At 35.0% G+C, this 24,213-nt stretch overlaps 2 protein-coding genes across 6 annotated transcripts; one reads left to right on the top strand and one right to left on the bottom strand.

Moving 5' to 3' along the window:
• Nucleotides 1–226: 226 nt before the first annotated feature.
• Nucleotides 227–24,046, top strand: LOC136820098 (uncharacterized). 5 transcript variants are annotated; one of them, XR_010848526.1, is made up of 11 exons: nt 227–463; nt 2,969–3,025; nt 4,486–4,870; nt 5,152–5,269; nt 6,703–6,904; nt 7,913–8,367; nt 8,746–8,882; nt 21,235–21,613; nt 22,771–22,873; nt 23,486–23,542; nt 23,846–24,046. XR_010848526.1 is itself a non-coding variant. In XM_067076336.1 (7 exons), the coding sequence occupies exons 2-7, from the start codon at nt 3,003–3,005 to the stop codon at nt 8,757–8,759; spliced, it is 1,197 nt and encodes a 398-aa protein (XP_066932437.1). In that variant the 5' UTR covers nt 227–463; nt 2,969–3,002; the 3' UTR covers nt 8,760–8,983. The 5 variants fall into 5 exon arrangements, 2 of the variants coding, with proteins under 2 accessions (XP_066932437.1, XP_066932439.1); XR_010848527.1 differs by lacking the exon at nt 23,846–24,046 and adding an exon at nt 23,709–23,754; XR_010848528.1 differs by lacking the exon at nt 227–463 and adding an exon at nt 2,535–2,660.
• On the bottom strand, nt 11,679–17,871 carry LOC136820054 (uncharacterized). Its single transcript, XM_067076287.1, has 7 exons — nt 17,783–17,871; nt 17,339–17,413; nt 16,130–16,508; nt 14,261–14,378; nt 13,740–13,941; nt 12,215–12,675; nt 11,679–11,876 (listed from the first exon to the last, which is right to left on the bottom strand). Exons 2-7 carry the CDS (start codon nt 17,353–17,355, stop codon nt 11,863–11,865), a joined length of 1,191 nt encoding a protein of 396 aa, XP_066932388.1. The 5' UTR covers nt 17,356–17,413; nt 17,783–17,871; the 3' UTR covers nt 11,679–11,862.
• Nucleotides 24,047–24,213: the final 167 nt, after the last annotated feature.

Genomic DNA, 24,213 nt, shown 5'->3' with positions numbered 1-24,213 from the left:
CTTCTGATGAACTCCTCCTGGGAATCAATTACCATAGCAATATTTTGAAAACGAGGTAAGCGTTGCTTGTGATGTAATTTATGATCAAGCATTTTGATTATTTGAACAAAATAGAAATCTGAAATTCCCTTTTTCCAGTTGATCTACTAGTTTAGCTCAATACTCTTTGGGTCTAATTGCAAGATTTTTCTCATTTAAACCATGACTTTTATTTCTTTCTAGCATGCTCTAACAAAAAAAATGAAAAATGAAAACCTATATATCGAATAAATATTTCATTGGATTGGTACCACATTGTGATTATTTGGTTATGTCTTGGCAGATGTTACCACTCTGGTGATATGATTTCAATGTATGGATTTTCTAATGTATTGGTTGCAGTTGAGCTGTCGGACAAATTGGTCAAATTGGAGCATGGTTTTTCGAGGCCTGAACTGTATCCGTAGTAAAGTGGGTTTTAAAAGTATGTGAACACTTTTTTATCTTTGTACGGTACAATATCTTTAAAATACAGCATTTATGTACAGCATTTAGCCAATCAGATTGCTCATTTTTCTTGTTGACGATAAGCTACGTTAAATTGTTATTCACCGTTGAAAATACATTCAATGGTTTATTAACCCAAAGATTTTTGAATAATAATTGACAAAAAAAGAGAAATAGAGATACTCATTAAAAAGTCATGACATAATTCTGTGTTGAATCACTGATTTCTTATTGTGTTCAGATCTTTTTGTATCGGCGATCCAAAAAAATATCTGCAATCTGATTGGTTATAAAGAGTCCAATATATCTTGTATTCTACATGTAAAAATATGAATTGACGAAGAGATGTTGTTGCATTGTAGTGGTGCTACTAACGTCACTTTGCTACAAAAGTACCCTGCGCTTTTTTCCAACACAAAAAGTGCATTTTTAGGGTCACCGATAAACCAGTTATCAGACCTTTGCTCGTACTATTTGGAAATTTTTACTCGTTCTGGTTTTTTCCGTATATTTTGCTCGCATAAACGCTCGGAAAATATTGTACGAAAAAATCTCGGAACTCGTAAAATATTTCTCATATTGTACTCGCAACTGTCCGACAACTATTGCGTATCATATTTTTGATAAAACTGGGAAAATGGCCTTTTTCAGAAAATTAGCTGGAAAACTGGAATTGGGTACATTTTCCAAACAGGAAAGCTGGAAAAACTGGAAAAAAGTTTTTGATGTTTTAATTTTAACTTCAGGAATTTGTTAGAATTATTATGTGATTAACATATTATAATTTTCATAAGATGTTATCCTGGTATCAGTTTAGCCTTTTTCAGTTTAGTCCATCAGATGTTCTCTACAAAGATTTTCATGAGCTTAGATCTGTATGATCGATTTAAAACAAATATCTTTTGAAAATCTAGAAGTACCAGTGGATGCCCCTTGAAACTTACAAAGATGCATTTTGGGCTCTCTTAGCCACCAAACTTAATTAAATATTGTTTAATTCACTTTTTCACAACCTCTCTTAAATATACTTTCATAAAATCAAGCTTAAACCTTATTACACGAATATTACTAGTCACTTTATTAACACGAATTGAAAAAGTTTGTGTTAATAGAAACTCTCTTAATTAAAACCAGCGGTGATGTCATTGAAAAAGCAATAAATGCCTAATAATATTCGTGTGATAAAGTAATTCCGAGAATTTGAATTATCGCAAAGTGTAATAAAATTCAAAGTCATCAAAATTTTATCAAGAATCCCTTCAAAAAACTAAATTTCTTGGACCTAGAGATAACACAATAGGTCATAAGACCTATACTCTTTTGGTACCTATACTTTTGGTAGGTATGAAAAAAATCATTTTCTTCTTCATGGTTAGACCTCAAAGAAATCTTAAGGCCCTCAAAGTTCTAATTTAGTTTTTAAGGTGTATTTTGATTTTAACGTACAGTTTTGACAATATTTAGGTCCCAATCATCTAATTGCAACATTAGATACTTTGCAGTGAATCACTGTTCAAAATTTGAGACCAAAAGGACTATTTTATAAAAAGTTATGGAGAAAAACCATTTTGTAGAACCCACAGACAGCGTACTTTTAACACAAAAAGTTTCAGCCTAAAATAAATTCAACCTAAATTTTCAGATAGAGGGTACTTCTATTTTTTGCAGGTTTTAAGCGGTATTCACTGGTAGTAATTTTTCACTCGCTTGTATAGCTGGAAAAAAGTACAGATTTTTGGGTGAAGGCTGGAAAAAGGTACATTTTCCAGCTGAAAATACCTGGAAAAAAATGATGTTTATGACCAAAACAGCTGGATTTCTCTTCTAAAATTCCACCCTGTAACTTATATAAAAGGGATAGAAGATACACGACAAAATTAACAGTTGGAAAAAAACCATGTCCCAAAAAAGAATTTTGTGACATTGCCTTGAATTATGAATATAAATGATCATGCCGATTTATCACCATGTAGATATCCCAAAATAGAAAAAATAATAACTCCTATGGGGAATATTGACCGCACTATAAATGATATCATGGTGATTTCTTCTTCAAAGTTTATAAATGATTCATATTCTAAATATTGTTAATTCTTTATGAATTAATTTTGACTTGGACAAATGACAAATATCACAAAAAAAATAAAAAAATAAAAACACTTTAAAAAATGAAGGTGAGTCATGTGGGTTCAGTTTATTTGTTTTGTGAATTTTACAGGGTTTTTTTGCTTCATTTCTGGTTTGGGGGTAGAATACCTTACTGTACATTTAATTGCGAGGTTAAGTATAGTGAAAATACGCAACGTGATTGGTTGAAGCTTCTAGCCTGAGCCTTTTTCGTTCGTCGCGGTAATTTTCGTCAAAATACTTAACCTCGCTGATGTGAAAACCGCCAATCGAACGTCTACAGGTCACATCGTGTTTATGGGTTGCGGTTATATAACGCGGCGTTTCAATGCTATTTTCGTCTCCTTCTTTTTAGGGATAAAGAATTTTCATCAAAGTGAAAGTCCCTGATGGCAATGATTCGTTTTTCAAGGTATGTTTTTTTCATCAAAATAGGCTCAAGTAATACACCTTTTCGACCGTAGCCGCCAATTGCCGCGCGGGCATTTTTTTGTCCGCTTTACCACCCTAAAACCGCTCCAGTCTTTTTTTCGTACCTGTAGATAATAGTAAAGGTGTAAAAAAAAAGGATTGGATCGAGTTTAGAGGGATGATTAAATAATAAAGTGGCACGCGCCTGACCGCGCGACTACGGTCGAATAGGTGTATTAATGGTCTGCATAGGTTGAGTGTGCGTACTTTCACATATATCGAGAAATATAAAGAAACTGATTTACGACAACGACTACAAGACACCTTTACTAATTTTACTCCAATACTAATTTTTATATTCGTTTTTGGCAACGTTTAATCAAAATGTTGAGCAAAATAGCACAATATTTATATTGTTTACCGTACTGTAATTTTCGAGGGCAGAATGATCTATTCATGATATGCACTACTGGAGAGTCTTCTGAAAACTTTTACAATATTCCACCCAATTCGTCACTTAAACAATAGAAAAAGTGACGTATTGGGTGGAACAAAACAAAAAAGTTGCATAATTTCGTGAAGTCATTACAGTGGTGCATATCATGATATCTATATTTACAGGGAAAAAGAATTACCTCTGTTTGTTGTGGAACTCATAATTTCGGTCCAAATGGAGTTTGCTTTAAAAACTAGTCCAGGATTGTCGGCCAAGCAGGTCTCTTTAAAATAGGCAAAAAAAGATTGACTCATTAGTTTTTTCTGATTTTTGGCACAAAGATGCAAAATGGTGATGCCCGAAATCTGTTGGAGCCCGATTTTCGAAAAAAAATTCGAAAATACCGGATATATGACAGAAACACCAGTTTTTTTTAGCATTTTCTCGAGATTTCATCATTAGTTTTTGTTTTAGATTTTTTGCACAAAGATGCGTATAAGCAGTTCTGGAAATATGACCGAGTCTAATTTTTGAGGAAATTTTTTTCCGGCCGAAAATGACGGAAATTTGCCGGAAATTGCCGGTTTTTTAGATTCTCATTTGGTATTTCACACCAAAACATAAACAATAATGACCACGATTAAAAATGGTTTCATTTTTCTTAACAAGGATTTTTGAATTTTCTAAAAATCGCCGGAACAGCTGATTATCGCCGAAAAAACTGTTTTTTTCCTTTCTCGAGCTGTATTTTATACTCTCTCATGAAATTTTGCACTCTGATACAAAATGGATATATACCTATATGCCCGATTTTTTATAAACATTGTTCTCTGGCCGAAAGTGCAGGAAATATGCCGGTAATTGCTGCTTTTCCAAATTTTCTTTGGTCTTAATTGGAATATAATTGTGATGGTTTTTTCACATAAAATATTGTTGAAAGCAATTCCTAATATTTTCTAAAAATTTAATTCAGGATTATCCCATTTGTGAAGTTAACAACAAACTATCCTCAATTGATCTTTCAGGATTACTCTGGTATGGATGCTTGCTCTAACCACAGGCACAAAATCACAAGACACTTGTGAGAAAGCACAATGCAAGCAGACGTTCGGTAGTTTAGATGTCATTCATGGTTCCTTGGTAAAAGTGTCAGACAAGAAATTTGCTTTATGGACGGCCAGTAAAACACTCTCCTTCACAGGGAGTCAAGAAGAAAGAGAACGTTCTTGTTCGGAAGCTTGTGTAAAAGAAGGAAAAGACGTGTGTAGGAGTGCTCATTTGGAAGCGTTTCAATCAGAAGATACACCCTCCACTTGTGAGTTGTTCGCGGAAAATGTTTATGATCATTTGCCAAGTGTGTTGAGCACAATTCGAACTGATAGCCCTGGTTGGACTTCTTTTCATGTCTTGGTAAGAACTGTCCATTTCTGAATTTGTGAAGGTTTCTATTTCAATTCAGCCTATACCAAACCCTTTTACTCTGAAAGAATAGAACCTCCGGTTTGCGGGGTAGTTTTGCAACGAAAGGAAACTTTACGGCTTTCCGGATTTATTTTTTGCTTGAAAGAAAAGGAGTTAAAGGTCTGCCTGACAAACATTCTGCCCTTATAAAAGCGTCCAAAGCCCTTCTTTCTTATGGAAATTATCAAGCAGATATATTTTGATAAGCATTTCATATTTATTTTATTTAGAATTCATTTTGTGAAGATGCACCATGTCAAAATATTGGAAAATGTGTTCCCGACTTTGCAACCAATCAAGGTGTATGCGAATGTACCGGTTACTCGGGAAAATTCTGTCAAGATTTAGGTAAGTTACATCTGTGAAATTCAAGTTCATAAACTATTAGTGTAAAATCCCAGTTTCGGTGAAAATGACAGTATTGCTACAATCTTGCTCGAAATAAATTGAGACTTTAGTGTATTCTAACGTTTTTCAGAATTTAAAGTTCGATCGAGAATTGCTATTTCAGTACTTCCACTTTCTTCGCCTCGTGTTAAAACTCTACTTTCCAACTCAAAAATTATTTGTGGTGTTTAAAATTTCACAGGGAAATCCCCTTTATCTCAAATATTTTGTGTGGGATTGCAGCATTACTACTCAATCCGTAAAATCTTTGTCTAACTTTCGGGTCCCCTTTCAAAGTCTGAAGAGTCTTATCTAAGGTTATTGAAAGTGTAAACATTGTCATTCATTTCGATTCTAGAAAAAAAGGTCTTTCTTACAATTTAGAAAATTCCCATTCCAATAGTGTTATAAAACAAAAAAAAACGAAGATGGCCTGGAATTGAAATTCATGCTAAAAATTCTCCTGTAACTCTAACCTTTTTGAGATTCTCTGCAAGTTTTACCAGGTTGGCAAACGATATCATCCACCAGGTTGCGAGTGAAATATTTTAATCAATTATCTGTTAGGGTTAGAGTTGTCGCTCGAGAGTCACAATATAAGGCCGAAGGCTTAACTAGGGGCACCAGTAGGGTTGGGAGCTTTTTTAATCAAGGTCTGTAAATTATACGCTATAAGTATTTGTAAATGAGAGCGTTCTGCCGTGTTTTGTTGTTACTCTCGGGTACCTAATAGCCGGGGGGATTGGAATAAGCGGGGGGGGGGGGGTTGGAATAAAATTGTCCTGGGTGGAAAATTTTTAAAAAGGAGGCTAATACAGCTGAATTGAGACAAAAGAGGGAACTTTCAAAAACATTTTCCCAAAAATTAATAAGTGGGGGGGGGGGGTTGGAATAAGAATGTCCTGTGTGGAAAATTTTCGAAAAATTAATTAGCGACGGGGGACGGCTATTAGGTACCCGAGAGTAGGCAATAGGTTTGCAAACCAAGGTATTCGAGCCGGGGTAGGAGACCTATTCACCGGTACGGACAAATTTCAGAAAACAGCTAGAAACACTTGAGAAAGTCAGAAAACCAGTATAGAAGATAGGAAAGTAGAAAATAGGGGGAAAATAAGAGATCGTGCATCCTCGGTGGGTGATATCGTTTGCCAACCGTTTCACCAATTTAGCTAAAAATATAGTTCAGAAATCATGATAACTTTCGTGATATTTTTCAAAAATGACTCGTTTATAGAATTGACATCATTTTCTCCTTTGCTTATAAAGATCTACGAGCTTCAGCTCTCGACGATACATTCATCTGGATTCAACCCTATCCAATATCGGTTCATTTATAGTGTTGGGAAATCTTTAGGTGATAAATTTCTTTACTGTTCATTCTTTTCCTTATCCAGACCCCTTAGAAGAGGACGGCTCGGTTTATTTCACATTCGATGATGGACAAATGAAGAATTTGGGAAGAAGTGGCGATGTTTTGACTGAAGGAACTGGTGATGGTCTTGTTATATATGATATGGCACGAAACACAAGAGTCGTGCAATGCCAAACACTACAGTGTTTCAATTTCGGGGACAGCGCTAATACTCCATGTCTGACGTAAGGAAGAGTCTTTTGGGTCATCCACTTAAGGCGCACAAACTTTCGCGAGCAGAAACTTTTTTGTGAAAACGAAAATTCGCGAAATCGTGAAATTTACGACATTTACTTTCGCGAATTTGTGGAAAAAATACTTTTCGCGAGTATAAACTTTCGCGAATCGTTGGGTAAAATGAGAATTCTCGAATAAAAATTGTCTTAAAAGTGAAAACTATTCCGATAAAGACGGTTGCTCTTCGACTTTAGAAAGGCATTAAAAGATAAAAAATATGCCAAAAATTTGATATTTATTACGATTTTATAGATTTCCAATTTTTTTTGAAAATCTTTCGCGAGCATAAACTTTCGCGAATAGCCCTGTTAAGAATTTTCAAATACATTTACTTTCGCAAAAAAGGCCAAAATTCGCAAAAATGGCGAAAGTTTCTCCTCGTGCAATTTTGTGTTTGACACCCTACCCCAACCCCCCCCCCACCCTTGTACGCACCAAGAGCAATAGAAATTATGTCATTCAAACAAATGATGTACTACTTTTGCTAAAACCTTTCTCACCCCTTGACTACATACGTCCTATATGGATTGCCCATGTGGTGAATTACCACTAAAGTTGCTCAAATTTACTAGATCTTTTGGGTCATCCGTACTCTGAGGTCCCGAATAGTGGTTTGGTCCGATTTAAAGGGGGGGTCCGAAATTGCACCTTCGAAAACCCTAAAATAAGTTAATTATAAGTTCGTATTTGTATGTATTACGATTTTCGATTCTCATCGTTCTTTATAGGGTCACTTTAATCAGCAGTACGTAAAAGCAGATTGTCCTTAAATTAGATATTCTAAATATTTTAAAGGAAATCATTCATTATGAAAGGTGTCTCCTACCATTTGTGTTACAATATTTTTGAACAAAATGAGGAAAAGGTTTTTCTGCTTCTCCCACCGTGTCATCACAAATTTGAATGCGATCTTTTGTTGCCTTATATATTTATGAATCAAATTCTTTAACTTATAGAACCTATACAGAACCTTTTTGTGCGACTGGAATGACATTGTCTTTTTGGGTGCGATGTTTACGGGGTTTCGCTAACGTTAACCAAATCATTGGAATAATGACTCAAGGGACCGGAACTCACCAGGGGCTTGACATCATCGCAGATTTTAAAAATAAAGAGTTTACAATTTCACTGGATCTACCCAGCACCCACTGGTTTTGTCGCTTCCAAAACGTCCCCACGGAATTTTATCAAAATTGGATGTTCGTTAGCTACACATTTGATAAGTCTACACAAAAGCTTGTATGCTTTCTGAACGAAAGACGTCTTGAAGTTACAACGGCCACGCTGACTTCACCCCAAAGCCCTTCTCCGAGAGCTTTGTTTGGAAGCATTGAGAAATATCTATTAGATGATGTTTTTTTCGTACCCAAGTTTTCGACGGATGATATGATCTCGGCTTATTATAATAGCAGTGAGTGTTTTCTTTACTCATTCGTTTCATTGTGGCGTACTTTTTAACTAATATGATTTGCTACTATTTTTAAATTCACTGCAGTGTGCTATTATAGATTTATAAAGCGCGAAGGGCTAGATGTCGTGCTTTGGCTGAAAAGTGTGCCAAGGTTAGGTAGGAAATACTACCTAGGTCACACGTGATTACAATATAATTTCAGCACTTGACCAACAAGAAGCTTTGCAGGTTTTCGAAAACAATATAGCAGCAATATTTGTTTGCGATATTCAATTCTTTTACTTTGAAGAGCTTAACGCACGACATCTAGCCGTTCGGGTTTTACAGAAATCCATGGTACTATTCCTTTGATAGTAATTGTTTTGTTTTCCTTTTCAGCGAAATTCAATTGATAGAAGTGATTGGTGGCCCAGTGGAGGCCTTATGGGAAAAGTAACTCCTCAATGGATGTCCACGTGTCATAATATCTTTCCTTTTTTGCACCTTAAAGCACTACACGCATTACACTGCACAAGGTATATCTATTATATTATATTTTTCACTTTTTCAACCATGCACATTTTATGCTTTATAGTTCACCTTAAATAAAAATTTCATTGTGCTTTGTTTAAACGAATTTGAAGATATCATTACATTTCCATCCCTCTTCAAACGAATTCATTCCTCGATATAGATTTGCCTGTGGATTAAACGTTTTGCTAAGAACTTTTAAAAGAGCGTGCTAAGAACACTTATAGGCTTTGCAAACTCCAAAATATGCAATTTCTTGGTATATTGCACCAAGTTACACAAGAACATTAAAACTTAGTAAACATTTTTAGAATATTACTTAAATAAATGTCTGTTATCAGAGCAAGGCTTGAACACGAGAAACAGCAAAAATCGCTCAGAAGTTTGAAGTGTTGATAAAAATTCCTGAATGCTATCAATGGCAAGTATAAAAGGGTCTCCTTGGAGACAGTAATGGGCACCTCGAAAGTGAAATTCGTTACCAGGACTTAATAATAATATAAATCCGATTCACTGCAGATAGACCTTTTCATAAATTACGTCATGAACATCACTTGCTTCGTTTTGAAATTATTGTCATGGTAATTAACTCCCAGCGGATTTTATCAAAACTACTTTCTATTCATAAAAAATCATTTAATGTCTCAAGGGATATAATCACCATGGTAATTGTTTGAATACGAGGCAAGTGATGTTCGCGACGTAAATTATGAAAAGGTCTATTGTTTACAGTTTTTTTGGTCCAATTTCGGAAAGATGGAATATCTTTCGACTTTGGATTTTTTGGAAAATAAATGTGTAACCTTTAGACAGATAGATAGGTAAATATGAGCCCTCCGAATATATTCTGGATGGGCTCTACTCCCGAAGGAGTAGAAATCACGACAGACACTGCAACTTGACTCGATCGACACTGGGAGCAGTACTTACGCGAGGCCGAACCTTATGACTGCCCCCCTCACATGGCATGGGTTGACCTGGGCGCGAAGGTGTATGCGGGAGCCAAGGCTGATAACCACTATACAAGCACGCCTTTAAACCTTTCAACTTTCAGAACTATACAGATCTTTTAAAAAGATTTTCTTTTTTTTACCACGTGCAATTCTAAAAACTTAAAGAAAAAGTAAAATATGCATTTACAGATTATTCCGGAATAAAATAGAACAGACTTTCTATAAATAAAAATCCTCATACTTTATCACCTAATTACCTAAGCAAAATTTTGTTTCCAAAAACTAAATTTAATTACCTTGAGAATTGAATATCTATTGAATTAATAACAAAGAGAAGAAATTAAATCTTATTTCAATGTCTCTAAACTCCAGAGAGCTAATGAGATTTTAAAATTTTACTACAAGATCTGTTCCACCTTTTACCGAACACACTGTATTTGGTGTAAAGTGCATTGTTAATATACAATATATTGCAAATGATAATGATTTATATAATTATATTTTTTAAGTCTTGATTAAAATGATATGATTTTCTGAACCGGCTGTAGGGTAGTTCCAAACATAGAAATAGGTGTGAAACGTAGAAATCGACTCCACTAGAGAAATATATTTGTATTTTCTCTAATTAGTGAAAATCTGTAATTTCACCCACGTCTGCTCTCTGAGCATTTCTCAAACAAGTTTACATTTCAAGATTCTACTTTAAATATATCTAGCAAACTCTACAGTACTTACAAAACACTTTGAAATCTTCAAACTTATAAATAATGATGTAACAAACCAAAAGATAGTAATATGTCGTACGAAAACAAAGAAAGAAAGAGCTAGATTCAATTTATAATTCTAAATGTGGTGCAAACTTCTTAAACTTTAAGGCTTCACTTTTTTTCTGCTTGAGAAAGGTTGAAAATCCTTCTCTAGGGGGCCGTCCACATAGTACGTACGCACTAAGGGAGGAGGGGATATCTTATAAAAAGCGTATGCTTGCGTACAGGGGGAGGGAGGGTCGAACGAAAATGTACGTACGCAAAATAAATATTTTCAGCCCTTTTTTGCATGTAAAATCGTGAGAAATAGATAAAGAGTCAATTGTTGTCCTGTTCTCGTGAAATAATGTACATATCTGCTTACTCTTAGGTGCCAAATAAACGGGGGGGGGGGGGGTGGAAAAATTTTCGAAATTTTAATAAACGAGGGGGGCCTAATTGCCATGGGGGGTTGAAGATTGTACTTCTGAAAACGCAAAAATAAGGTAAATATAGGGTAAAATCAGGCTTTTTGGAGCAAAATAAGGCGACTTCTTCTTACACTGAAAATATTGATAAAATTAATAAACGGGGGGGGGGGGGGTTCCTAATAAGGTCCGGGAAGTTGGAAAATTTTCCAAAAATTAACAAGCGGGGGGGGGGGCGTTTATTTGGCACCTAAATTAACAAGCGGGGGGGGGGCGTTTATTTGGCACCTAAGAGTAATGCTTAATGAAACACTCATATTTTACCAGACGATTTGCACCTTAATCTTTTAGTTAAGGGGGCGGGGATGGAAAAAGTATGTACTAACTAGGGGGTCTAGGCATATGCGTACGCTTGTGTACAAAGGGGGTTTGGGTACTCGATTTTTGACATTTTAGTGCGTACGTACTATGTGGACAACATTTCGTTTTGAATTATTTGGTGTTCTCTTTAAAGGTTTCGTTTCTAAATAAGAGTGTTCTCGGGAAAATCCCAATATGAGCTTCCGAAAACTATATGAAAAAGTAATAAAATCACTTGCTGGATGCTTTAAAAACTTAAATAATGTGCATTTGAAATACTACTTAAATAAATTATAACTTGGTAACAAAGTTGCTTTTTCCACGGACGCCATTTCGTACCCCGTAACTGACAACTCAGTTTGTTATCAATGCTGCGATAAGACACACACAGTAACTCAATTAATTACAACTGCGCTTACCAGCACGCAACATTTTTTTCGCATAAAACAGTTTGAATAGGTATTAATCTTTACCTCCATTCTGTCAAACCCGGTTAGCTTAATTTGATTTGGCTGAAATGAAGATTAAAAAAAATTATAAAAAAGTGTGAACGGAAACAAACTACGACGGTTCCATATTAAAAAGTCTCAGTACAAATCATCGAACAAAATAAAATGAAGACTTGAATGTGCTTTCTACCATTTATGCATAAAATTTGAATCAGATCTACCTCTGAAAAAATAGTATCTTGATAGTTCGATCTAGAAAATATTGGATTGTGTCTTAATATGGTAGCCGTAAATGTAGTATTAGCTTGTAAGAGGATGATGTGAAGATTTTTTTTTTCATCAGCCCTAAATTTAATCCACCGCTAATTAGGTCTTGTTCAAAAGGACGGATAAAAACTTACTTTTATCATAGAAAGTTGAAATCATTTCATCAGTCGAAAACTTGGGAATATAGAGGATATCATCCAACATGAATTTGCCTTCATCGCCAGGGAAGAATTTGGACGTGGGTGGATTAGAAGTAGTTGCGCTGTATGTTGTCACCTCCACACGATCCTCATTCATGAAGCAAACCATTTTTGTTGAAGGCGTTCTTTGGAAAGACATGCTCAAGAAAAACCATTGGCGATAAATATCGTTGGGAATATTCGTAAATTGACATTTCAATCGGTTGTTAAGGAGCTTGATGTAGATGTTTATTTCTGTTTTGTCAGGCTTGACATTAATGGCTATACCAGCATTATCATCACCAGCTCCTTGATCAATAAGCAGCATGAAACCGTCTCTGTTTTCATCCCCACGCAAAAGGCGAACCCAGAAAGCCAGTGTCATCCCACCAGCACAATATGGCATTGTGTACTTTCTAAAATACATAGAATTTTAATACAATAATTACTGTAATGCAAAAAATTTGGGAAGAAGTGGCGATGTTTTGACTGAAGGAACTGGCGATGGTCTTGCTATATATGATATAGCACGAAACACAAGAGTCTTGCAATGCAATCTCACAAACTAAGAAAAGTGTGTTATGATTTATTTTAATATGGTGACAATTCACCTAGCTTTTTATAATTCATTTCAATATTTCAAAACAGATATTCAATGTTTAAAAGTAGGCAATCAACAGATTTCCCAAACCACGATAATGTAATATAACAAAGAGGAGTCTCTACAGAGTGATGGTACCCAATCCCCTTGCACAAGATTCCCGATGCATGATCAATTGGGTTAAAGTAAGTAAACTCGACTTACGAAAAAACAATAAACTTCTTCAGCTTAAATTTTGGATTAACTGAAGGCTTTTTACGGTGAAAAATTCATTCCGAAACCAGTCTTTGTTTTAGAAAAATAAAGCTTCAAGTACACCAGTTTAAAAGAAGTCGAGGTGGAAAATCTTCAGGGCAAAAAGGTAATTAAATTTTTATTATCAGTTTCTATTTTTTTGTTAATTTCAAATTTTCCATTTTCCCTGGTCAAACCCATCTTCCTTACTGCCGCCATTTTGCATTTTTATGCCCGATTTTCTGACTTTGATATTCAGCAATCGACATTTTTGTTGATTTTCGGCAAATCATACTATTTAAAATAGTAGTCTAATTACTCTATGATAGGCTAATTTGATCGTGTTCTTGACTGATAAATATTGAGGAAGGGACGTTACAAAAATATTAAAAGCTCTCATACCCAGATAAGATGTAAGGAAAGTAATGTGTTTATATCATAGAGATAAGTGAGTCAAAAATTTATTTCAATTTAAAAACGAGATTTTACTTATACATCTACACTGTTAAAACCGCCCTCTTCAGGCAGTTGAAAAACGTTTTACTTATAGCTGTGTTTCGATTCGATACTTTTTTTACGGACATCCTGTAGTTGGTTGAGAGCGCTCAATACCCTAATACCCTATTGTTTATAACAAAAACTCACTTCATGCATGTAGTACTTGTGTCATCTCCAAAATCGAAACAGTTTGTGAGATTGCATTGCAAGACTCTTGTGTTTCGTGCTATATCATACATAACAAGACCATCACCAGTTCCTTCAGTTAAAACATCGCCACTTCTTCCCAAATTCTTCATTTGTCCATCATCGAATGTGAAATAAACCGAGCCGTCCTCTTCTAAGGGGTCTGGTAAACGATAAAAATGCAATATTCAGTAACTGGAAAAAGCTGTTTTGATCTCAACTGAAGTAAGTATGTATTTTTCAATATTGGATAGATTTCAGGGTCTTTGTCGTGTGGTCATTAAAAAAGCGCTGTTCCTTCAAAGACGGACATACAGCACCATAGACAGTGACATGCTACTGATGAACAAACCGAGGCTTGGCAAATAGGTTCCCAAAGCTGGCACAAAACATTGTTTCAACATTCATCCAAAGTTCATAACGTCCATATAACGTTATATGAACGTTATAAAACAACGTTGTGTGCCAGCTGGGTTACTTACTAAGATCTTGACAGAATTTTCCCGAATAACCGGTACATTCGCAAACACCTTCATTGGTCGCAAAATCGGGAACACATTTTCCAATATTTTGACATGGTGCATCTTCACAAAATGAATTCTTAAAAAAAAGATTATTCTAGTGGAAGGTGTTTGACTTATTGCGCATGAAGCGCGTGGTTTTCAAGCAAACGTCAGATTAAAAGTGAAATCTTGAAAAATATGGGGACGAGATGGACTTTATAAACTCTTATTTGATTTGATTGGTTGTTAACCAGTAATAAAACAATTTTGTTACTTTTTCTAAAGAGCGCGTCATTTTTCTTACTTCAAATGACCAATTATTAAAGTATCTTATAAAAACTTCATCTCATCTGAAAATATGCCGAGTGAAAACAAAGAAAGCACTAGATTCAATCTGTCATTCTAAATGCTTTGCGAACTCGAGAGACTTTAAGAGAAAAATATTTTGTGCTTTGAACTTAATCGTTTGACCCTCCCTTATATTTTCTTGGGTAAAATTGAGGTATAACCTTTTTTAACTGCTTTGAATCTTAATAGTTGGCTTCAATTACTCAAATTGAAGCTCGTGAATCTGAAATTTTTTTGAATGCGGCACAATTTTTTTATAGAAAGTGTGCAAAATATTTTATCTTAGACTTAGAACTGAACGCAATTTACATTGGAAAACCCCTTTTTACTGGATCAGTTTTTTGAAAGTGTCTAGGGTCAAAAGTCCTGGGGGCTAACAAAAAATTCATAAATCTTTGGGGGGACTTGAAACTCAGGGGGAACCTAATTTTTACCTGGGACCTAAACCCAGGCTGACGTTATGAAAAAAAACTGCGCTATTTCATAAGTCCCGCACGAGAACAAAGAAAATCAACCAGTTCCGTAGACTGACACGCCAGTCAGGCTGGAACGGTATCACGCGGGAAAAGTGAACGTAGTAAGCGTAGGAAGAAGGGAAGGGCTGAAAGCCCTTGTTAATCAGCAGCCTCTCACCAACTGTTGTTCATTCTCCTACGCAGTTCCTATTCTAGCAAACGCCCGCTGCCTTTATGTTCCCACCCTCTGACATGATTGATTAGACTAGTTTGCTTAATATCCTCAAATACTAATTTTCATATTCAATTCAAAGCTAAGTTAAAGGGATAATAATCAGATGGTATGAGCTTTTCCTCACGATATATAGACGGATTGGGCTGTTCCATACAATTTCTAAACAGGGGGGGGGGACAAACCTATTCAAGGCAAATAAAGATTTATAGAAATGTGAACACCCCCTGAAAAATTTCAAAATTTGCAAAAGAACCATTGGAAAAATTATTTTTATATCTTAAAAGTGAGAGTGAATGAACTAAAATCAGTCTTTTGCCCCCTGGAAATTTTGGAATAACCTTATACCCCCTGGAAACATGAAAAAATACTTTTTTATACCCCCTGGGCATTTTTTCTGATTACCCCTGGAAATGTTCGTCCACCCTCCTGTTTGGATATAAAATGGAATGGCCCATTTGATATGCCAAATATCTAAAACAACGACCATTCCATGGAGAGGGGCACGTTACGCCAAATCGCCAAATTCATTTTGACTGGATAGCGCTACGACCCATGCACCATGTACCCATAGATGGTGGTTAAATCAAACATATCGTGGTTGACCATTTCTTGGAATATCCCACAATCTGATTACATGTTCTTTTAAGCAAGTGTCTATCGTTATATCAGGCTCGCATTATGCTTAGCATTCTATTGTTCTCAAACAATAGAGCCATTGTTTAGGTACCAAAAACTGAGCCTGCTTTTATAAATGTTAGATTACAAAAGAAAAATAATATATATCCCTTTAAACTACTGTTGAATGCTTACCAAGACATGAAAAGAAGTCCAACCAGTGCTATCAGTTCGAATTGTGCTCAACACACTTGGCAAATGATCATAAACATTTTCCACGAACAACTCACAGGTGGAGGGTGTATCTTCTGATTGAAACGATTCCAAATGAGCACTCCTACACACGTCTTTTCCTTCTTTTACACAATCTTCCGAACAAGAACGTTCTCTTTCTTCTTGACTCCCTGTGAGGGAGAGTGTTTTACTGGCCGTCCATAAAGCAAATTTCTTGTCTGACACTTTTACCAAGGAACCATGAATAGCCTGGAAATCGAAGAGCTGCTTTTTACACTGGGCTTTTTCACAAGTACTCTGAGCTTTCGTTACGTCAAAGACGGACAGAAACGCCAACAATCTAAAAAAGAAAAACATTGAAATACCGTAAGGATGCTTCAAAACCTGAAAAAGAATCAATCGAAAAATTTCAACTGATAGCGTACACGTTTTTTTTTTTTAAGAAACACACTTTTAAGAAACATGAGGAGGCTCAGAATGCCTAAAAACTAAGAGACGTCTAAGAAACATGCTGATGCTGAGAATGAGAAAATAACATTTTTTAATTAGGTTTCTTTTAAGAACCTTCTAATGCAGCCTTCCATGAGGCTGATTATGTCAAACAGTTTAGAAACATGTAAGAAACATTTAAGGCTCAAAAGGCCGACTCCTTAAGAAACATTGAGGCTGCTTTGTAAAACTAGTTTCGCAAAAAAAAAACGTGTACTGGGTCGCCCTGCCTACCCTCTCATCCCGCTATGGTTAAAAAAGGCCTTGGCCAACAAGCGCACGCTTCTGCAAAAAATCTGAAAAATTGATCCAGAAATTTTAACCTTTTTAGTTTAACTCAATTGGCTTTTTGGATTTTGCCGAGTATTAACCCTCCAAATTTTTTTGAATATCTTTAAAGCACTTTGGTTTTCTATGATTAAACTTTCTAAAGGAAATTCAAGTACTGTTTTTAATCCTGTGAAAATTAATCTTATTGAAATAGATCTTATCGGAGTTTTTGATTTTTCTAAAAAAAGCGATGCCTTGTGGGATTGTTTCGGGGGTATTACAATAGAATTCCCTCGAGGAATTCCTATGAGATTTCTATTGTTATACTCCCGAAACAATCCCACAATGCATCGCTTTTTTAGAAAAATCAAAAACTCCGATAATATGTATATTAATATCATCAGGACTCACCTTGTAAAATGGTTCATTTTTCTTTTTCTTTGAGTCTACAACATTATCCTTGCATTCATTACATGTAGACCTGAACTAAAAAAAACAACAACAAGGTCAAGTTCTCTTATAGATTTTTTTTTCGCGGTAACTAATTTTTGTGGAACTAATTTTCGCGGCGGCTACCCTTTTTTGCCGAAATTATTTCATTTTCATAAGGGTTTTTACACATTGTAAGTAAAAATCGTGTTTCGTGGAACCAATTTTCGTGGTAGACACATAAAAACGCGAAAATCAGTTCCGCGAAAATTAGTTCGGCGAAAGTTAGTTCCTGCAAAAATTAATTCTCTTAATAACTGTTAATTATAACTATTTAATATAATTTTCTTTGAAATTTTGCCATTCCAAAAGTAAAATTTAAAGAAAAACAGCGACAATTTAATATAATTATTTCCATACTGTTACCAGATAAAACCGAGTCGTCCGTATAGTTTCTGGTTGAAAAAAATAAGTCTATCAGATATGAAACTGCTAGTATTATGGCAAATAAAATCAAAAATAGCCGAAATGAAGAATTTATGAGGTATCCAAGGGGTAGTTATCCAGGGGGTAATCGTCACATCGATTGAGATTAAAACACAACGTCTTTTATAATAACATCGAACAGTATCGAACAATATTTGGAGTTTTCGGATGTTCTTAACTTTTTGAGTTTTAAGTCTAAAAATGTTCTTACAATGTTGTTATTTTCACTGTTTTTTGAATGTTTTTGTGTAGCTTTCTAAAAAATTGGGTGTTTTAGAGTCTATAAAGCCTTGAAATGTTCTTAACCTGTTCAATAAGATTTTATATTTTGACCATCGAAGCGTAGCCTTATGTTCTTATATAGTTTGTTCTCATAAAAAATATGTACGCAATGGTGGTATGATCGAAACCAGTCAGTTCAAATAATATTCAATATTTTTATAAGAACAAACTATATAAGAACATAAGGCTTCGATGGCCAAAATACTAAGAACAAGCTAAGAACATTTTAAGGCTTCATGGACTCTAAAACACCCGATTTCTTAGGAAAGTGGACAAAAATACTCAAAAAACGCTGAAAATAAGAACATGTTAAGAACATTTATAGGCTTAAAACTCAAAAAGTTAAGAACATCTAAAGGCTTCAAAAACTTTGGAAATTCTTAAAAAAAAACGTGTATTATAATGTGTTTTTATTGAGTATGGCTATAGTGTATACACTCTCACAGAGGCGGAGAGAATTGATTTTTACTTGCTGACAAGATTATTCAAATATTTATAACAAAAAAAGTTCAAAACATGTCAAAGTGACAAGATTTCCTCTCCACATTTTGAATTTAAAATTGAATAGACCTCTTGTCCTTGAAATTGAAAAGGACCTGCGTTCGAAAGGATAAACTTTACCCTCGAATAAACCTTTTCATAAATTATGTCACGAACATCACTTGCCTCGTTTTGAAACTATTGACATACACGTTTTTTTTAAGAAACACACTTTTAAGAAACACGAAGCTCAGAATGCCTGAAAACTAAGAAAAGAAACATCTGAGAAACATGCTGAGGCTGAGAATGAGAAAGTAACATTTTTTAATTCGGTTTTTTAAGAACCTTTCAGTCAAAAAAAATGTTTTTTAAACTTTGCATAAAAGAATCATCTAATGTCTCAAGGGACATAATCACCATGGTAATTGTTGGAATACGAGGCAAGTGATGTTCGTGACGTAATTTATAAAAAGTTTATAATTTCAGACCAGCCGTTTGGTTATGCTGAAAGTGAGCATTTTGAGTTAAAATAAGGACTGGTCTGTAAAATATTAACCAGGCACGTGATCAAATTGGATTTCGCACGATGCCCTTTAGCCATTTTTCTTCAATGCTTCAAGATAATTCAGAGCATTAATCATGATAGCATCATGGTAAAGGTGTGAAAGTTTTTAGGTGTCAAAAATTATTTCATTTTTAAACTTAATAAAAGTTAGGAATTTACAGAAAATCTCATGGCAAAAGCTTTATTATTTTAGGAGTTATTGACATTAGTTTCACCACTGAACAGAAAAAGCCCTCCCCCTCCCTAGCACGAATAGGGTTAAGGGTTTTTTTTTAAATTTGGACGCTGGTCTTGTACCAAATTTGGAGCTGATGTTGCTTACGTAGGCAATACACCATAGTATGCTATGGTATTATTATCTATTACATACATACATACATACATGGTATGACAATATCATAAAATATTTTCAACTCGATGACGTCATCAAAACACTGATCTTCATTTTTTAGGGCCTGAATCGAGGTTTTGCACAGTTACAGTAATCTAAGTAATTTGGTCCTAAATTGTCCTAAATTGCAGCATACCTATCTGAATGGAGCTTTATTGAAACCACGCTTTTTTCATAAGAACAAGTTTTGCTCAGGCTGGACCGTTCTTAGTTTTTTATATATTTCTAGACTTAAATGTTCTTACAATGTCCATAATACGCTTAGTTTCTTTACTTAAAACCTTAAAATGGGTTTATTGGTTTAATCTATTAAAATCTGTCAAAATCAGTACTGTTTTAGTAATTTCTGAAACCTGAGGCTCAGATTGGTCTTAATTTGTTCTTTCGGTTTGGCTAATTTTCAGCCTCATGTTCTTATAAAATTGTTCTTATAAAATAAAGCGTGTAACTTTCGTTAGGGAAGTGAAATGAATGGTCTATCGTTTCATACTAGAATTTGCTTTTCTAACATATCTTTATAAGGGATATCAATGGATGGGACGAGATTGAGTTTTTACAAGCTGTTATTTGATTTGGTTGGTCGTTAACCAGTAAAAAACAATTTTGTTATACTTTTTTTAAAGAACGCGTCATTTTTATTACTTCGAAATGATCAATTATTAAAGTATCTTATAAAAACTCCATCTCATCTGCAATGAATACCCAAAAGAAGATACTTGTTTATAGAAATAATTAAATCATTTGTTAATGACCGGTAACTTTAGGACATTTAGGTGCTTCCTCTGATGAAACATTCAGAGAATGGAACCAGAACGGGTGCTTCCGCCGTAGAATTGTGTATTAAGAATCTCCAGAAACAGAATTCGAAATCAGCGGAATCGAGTTTCATCCTTTCTTGTTGAATCATCAATAGAAAAAGCTCTTACCATATCATTTTATGACTCACGAAATCAATATATCTAGACTAAAATTCGACGTTAGGAGTATTTTTGAAGTTGATACATTTCGGATCGGGTCATTTTGAGCAAAGAATCATTGAAGATACTTTAGAAATACAACATTTCTTAATCTTTATGTAACAAGCTCTACTCAAGTATTGAGCACTCTTAATTGTGCAGAGAAACGCGAGAAGCAGATACTTGAGAAATACAGTGTGTACGAAAGATGAATAGCGATCTATTCAGGTAAGATCTTATACCTTATATTTAGGATCATCTTATACCCATCATGGGTAATTGGCGTCACCAGAAGAAGACCAGGGGGTTGGGAAATATATCTCTGAATACCTTAATACACGAATATTACTAGTAATTTTATTAACACGAATTGAAAAATTTCGTTTTAATAAAAACCCCCTTAATTAAAACCAGCCGTGGTGTCCTTCAAAAAGCGAATAGAATTCGTGTTAATTTTTTGCGTGTTAATTTCAAGGCCGTTGAATACTTGCCTAGTCATATTCGTGTAGTAAGGTACCCTCAAAATGAGGTAAACCCAGGATTTTTAGAGGAAAATAAGAAAGCCCCAGTAGTTTCGAGTTCTGGCAGAGGCTCGACGTCTATTTTACAGACCATTCTGCAAACGAAACAATTTACTTTGCTTTAAGAGTGCGAGGAACAAAGTGGCACATTTTATCCTTCAGTTCCCCTAAAAGACTTTCCCTACCACAATTTTCAGGGCACTTATTATTTTATCAATATGGAAGCTTAAACAAGCTCGAGAATTTTGTGAAAAGACACAGTGCAAGCAGACATTTGGACGTCTACAAATTATTCATGGTTCCTTGGTGAAAGTATCAGACAAGAAATTTGCATTATGGACGGCCAGTAAAACACTCTCCTTCACAGGGAGTCAAGAAGAAAGAGAACGTTCTTGTTCGGAAGCTTGTGTAAAAGAAGGAAAAGACGTGTGTAGGAGTGCTCATTTGGAAGCGTTTCAATCAGAAGATACAACCTCCACTTGTGAGTTGTTCGTGGAAAATGTTTATGATCATTTGCCAAGTGTGTTGAGCACAATTCGTACTGATAGCACTGGTTGGACCTCTTTTCATGTCTTGGTAAGAATCTAATATTTTGATTACTTCATCGGCCTTTTTTTACGCCGGCCCTTTGTGTGCTACTGTCCTGTCTTGATCTTTTAATTAAATCAATTAAGTCAATTAGGGTTGGAAACGCTAAGACCAATAAAAATAATTGAAATTGCTTCAAAACAGGAAAAATAAACTGAAATTGGCATTGCACTTCCCAACTCGACTGGTAAAGTATAGACAGCCTCTATAATATTGAAGATCAATGCTTTTAACAAAAAAAAAAAAGTAAGTCTTTCCAGCGAGATTTTAATCCAAAAAGTCAAAAAAAAGGCGAACATTTTGCTAAAAATCCACTTTTTAAACCGTTTTTTGACCATTTTTGGTCAACGAGTGATTTAATTCCTAAATTTGGCGGCGCTGAAGAGACTCTAAGCTATCCAATGAACTATTAACGAGCTTAAAAGGTTTAATAAAGAGCAAAAGAAAATTTTATCTGCTTACCTTTACACTTAAACGATCAAAAAATACAGCGGCGTTCAGATTAAAAAAAACTTCGGCCTTTTTTACATTGGTCCTTAATCCTGGGGGGGGGGGTACTAGTTTTTGAGAATATCGGGTATGTGCGGACCAGACCTCTAAAAGTGACTTTTAGAGAGACTAAATCTTGACTAAATAATTTTCTAGCCTTAAAGAGATTTTTTGATATTTTTCTGTTTTTTTTTACCCTTCACCCTTAAAAATACCCGAAATGGGAACGAGACTATTTTGACTTATTTTTGTAACCCTTAGAGAGATTTTTGAGGGTAAAAAAAACTGACCCTTACCGTTCTATCTTTGCCTAAGAACCCCTTCCCCAGGCCCTCAATCCGCCGTAGGCCCAAAATAGACGATATCGGATTTAGATAAATGCAATGCATTCTGGTTTCTAGGGACTCTCAAAGGAATGATAATAGATCAATTATAATAGATTATAACTCCTTTGAGAGTCCCTAGAAACCAGAATGCATTGCATTTATCTAAATCCGATATCGTCTATTACACCAATAAGGATCAACAAGTTTTTCCATATTATTTTCTGTTAGTTAGGAGGATAATTAAAAAAATATTTTAATGAAATATCATCTTAAATATCCTGCAATGACTTTTATAGAGTGACTATATAAACCCAAATACTTTCCTTTTAGAATTCATTTTGCGAAGAAGCACGTTGTCAGAATATGACGAAATGCGTCCCCGATTTTTCAAATGACAAAGGCGTTTGTCAATGCAACACAACCATTTCTTCGGGTAAATTCTGTCTATCTGTCTATCTCTCTATCTGTCTATCTGTCTGTAGTAATATATAGAAACTTCCATGTGTGTCTTGCCTTTTAACTCTAGTGCAGAGAATTATTTATAGACTTGCAAAAGCAGGCACGGCGTTCGAAATTCAGAAATATTTTTGTATGTATTATCACTGAGATAAAGCGTATAGATATAGAGAAAATCTCCCATGAATCTATTTATTATTGGTATATATTTTCGCGTGTTACAAATTTTCGAAAAAACGTGTTTCGCGTGTATTAAATTTCGCGATTGCCGACTTCTGGAAAATTTTCGCGTGTATTAAATTTCGCGATTCACTGAACTAGGTATTTTCAGAAAGTGGGAATATAAAGCAAGAAAAAGACTGATTTTGCTTGAAACACAACGTTTTTGATGTAAAAATACTAACACAATACTAAGAAAAATTTTTTCGCGTGTATTTAATTTCGCGATTTTGTAATTTTGAAAAATTTAAACAGTATTAAATTTCGCGAAAATTGACCAAAAAACTCGCGAAATTAAGTACCCGCGAAAATTTGTAACACGCGAAAATATATACCAATAAGGTAGAGAAATTAACTTTCCTTTACACAGTTTCTGACGAATGTGAGCATGAGGAACATGGTCATGATGATACTGAGCACCAAACTGGTTCGTACTATTGATATTACTTGTATGTCCTTCCATCTTCCCTCTTCCCTTCTTCCCTCTCCACTTTTTCTAGAAACACCATAAGATGCTCCTTATGGACATACTCAACTTTTGCAGTTTTGACAAGAATACTTTTCCCAACACTTTTGTTTTCCTCTTATATTAGACCCCTTAGAAGAAGATGGTTCGGTTTATTTCACATTTGATGATTGACAAATGAAAAATTTGGGAAGAAGTGGCCAGTTCAGTTACTGAAAATTAATTCAAAACACTCTTTTTGTATAGTTCTTTCCCTTATATTAGACCCCTTAGAAGAGGATGGTTCTGTTTATTTCACATTCGATGATGGACAAATGAAGAATTTGGGAAGAAGTGGCGATGTTTTGACTGAAGGAACTGGTGATGGTCTTGTTATATATGATATGGCACGAAACACAAGAGTCGTGCAATGCCAAACACTTCAGTGTTTCAATTTCGGGGACAGCGCTAATACTCCATGTCTGACGTAAGCTTAAAGAAAAAATAGAAATTCTCTGAAACTTTGTCGTGGTTATTTGTTACCAAAATTTCTAGAAGAATTGGACTTTGACTAAATCTTTATCAGTCAGAGTCCGGGGGGGGGGGGTACTTGGTTTTCAAGGTGACGGGTATGTACGAGCCCAAAATCGAAA

This window comes from Clytia hemisphaerica, unplaced genomic scaffold, assembly GCF_902728285.1.
Source record: "Clytia hemisphaerica strain Z4C2 unplaced genomic scaffold, Clytia hemisphaerica genome assembly, whole genome shotgun sequence".
Taxonomy (NCBI): Eukaryota; Metazoa; Cnidaria; class Hydrozoa; order Leptothecata; family Clytiidae; genus Clytia; species Clytia hemisphaerica.
The sequence above is the reverse complement of the archived record's forward strand: the minus strand, read 5'-3'. Positions and strand labels throughout refer to the sequence as shown.

Coding starts and splice junctions, on each gene's coding strand:
- LOC136820054 (XM_067076287.1), bottom strand. Junction 14,379..16,129: donor GGACTTCTTTTCATGTCTTG/GTAAGCATTCAA, acceptor CTTTTTTTTAAG/AATTCATTTTGTGAAGATGC. Junction 13,942..14,260: donor AAAATTCTGTCAAGATCTTA/GTAAGTAACCCA, acceptor ATCGTTTACCAG/ACCCCTTAGAAGAGGACGGC.
- LOC136820098 (XM_067076336.1), top strand. CDS start 3,003: ATGGCAATGATTCGTTTTTCAAG. Junction 3,026..4,485: donor GCAATGATTCGTTTTTCAAG/GTATGTTTTTTT, acceptor TTGATCTTTCAG/GATTACTCTGGTATGGATGC. Junction 6,905..7,912: donor GCTAATACTCCATGTCTGAC/GTAAGGAAGAGT, acceptor TTTAACTTATAG/AACCTATACAGAACCTTTTT.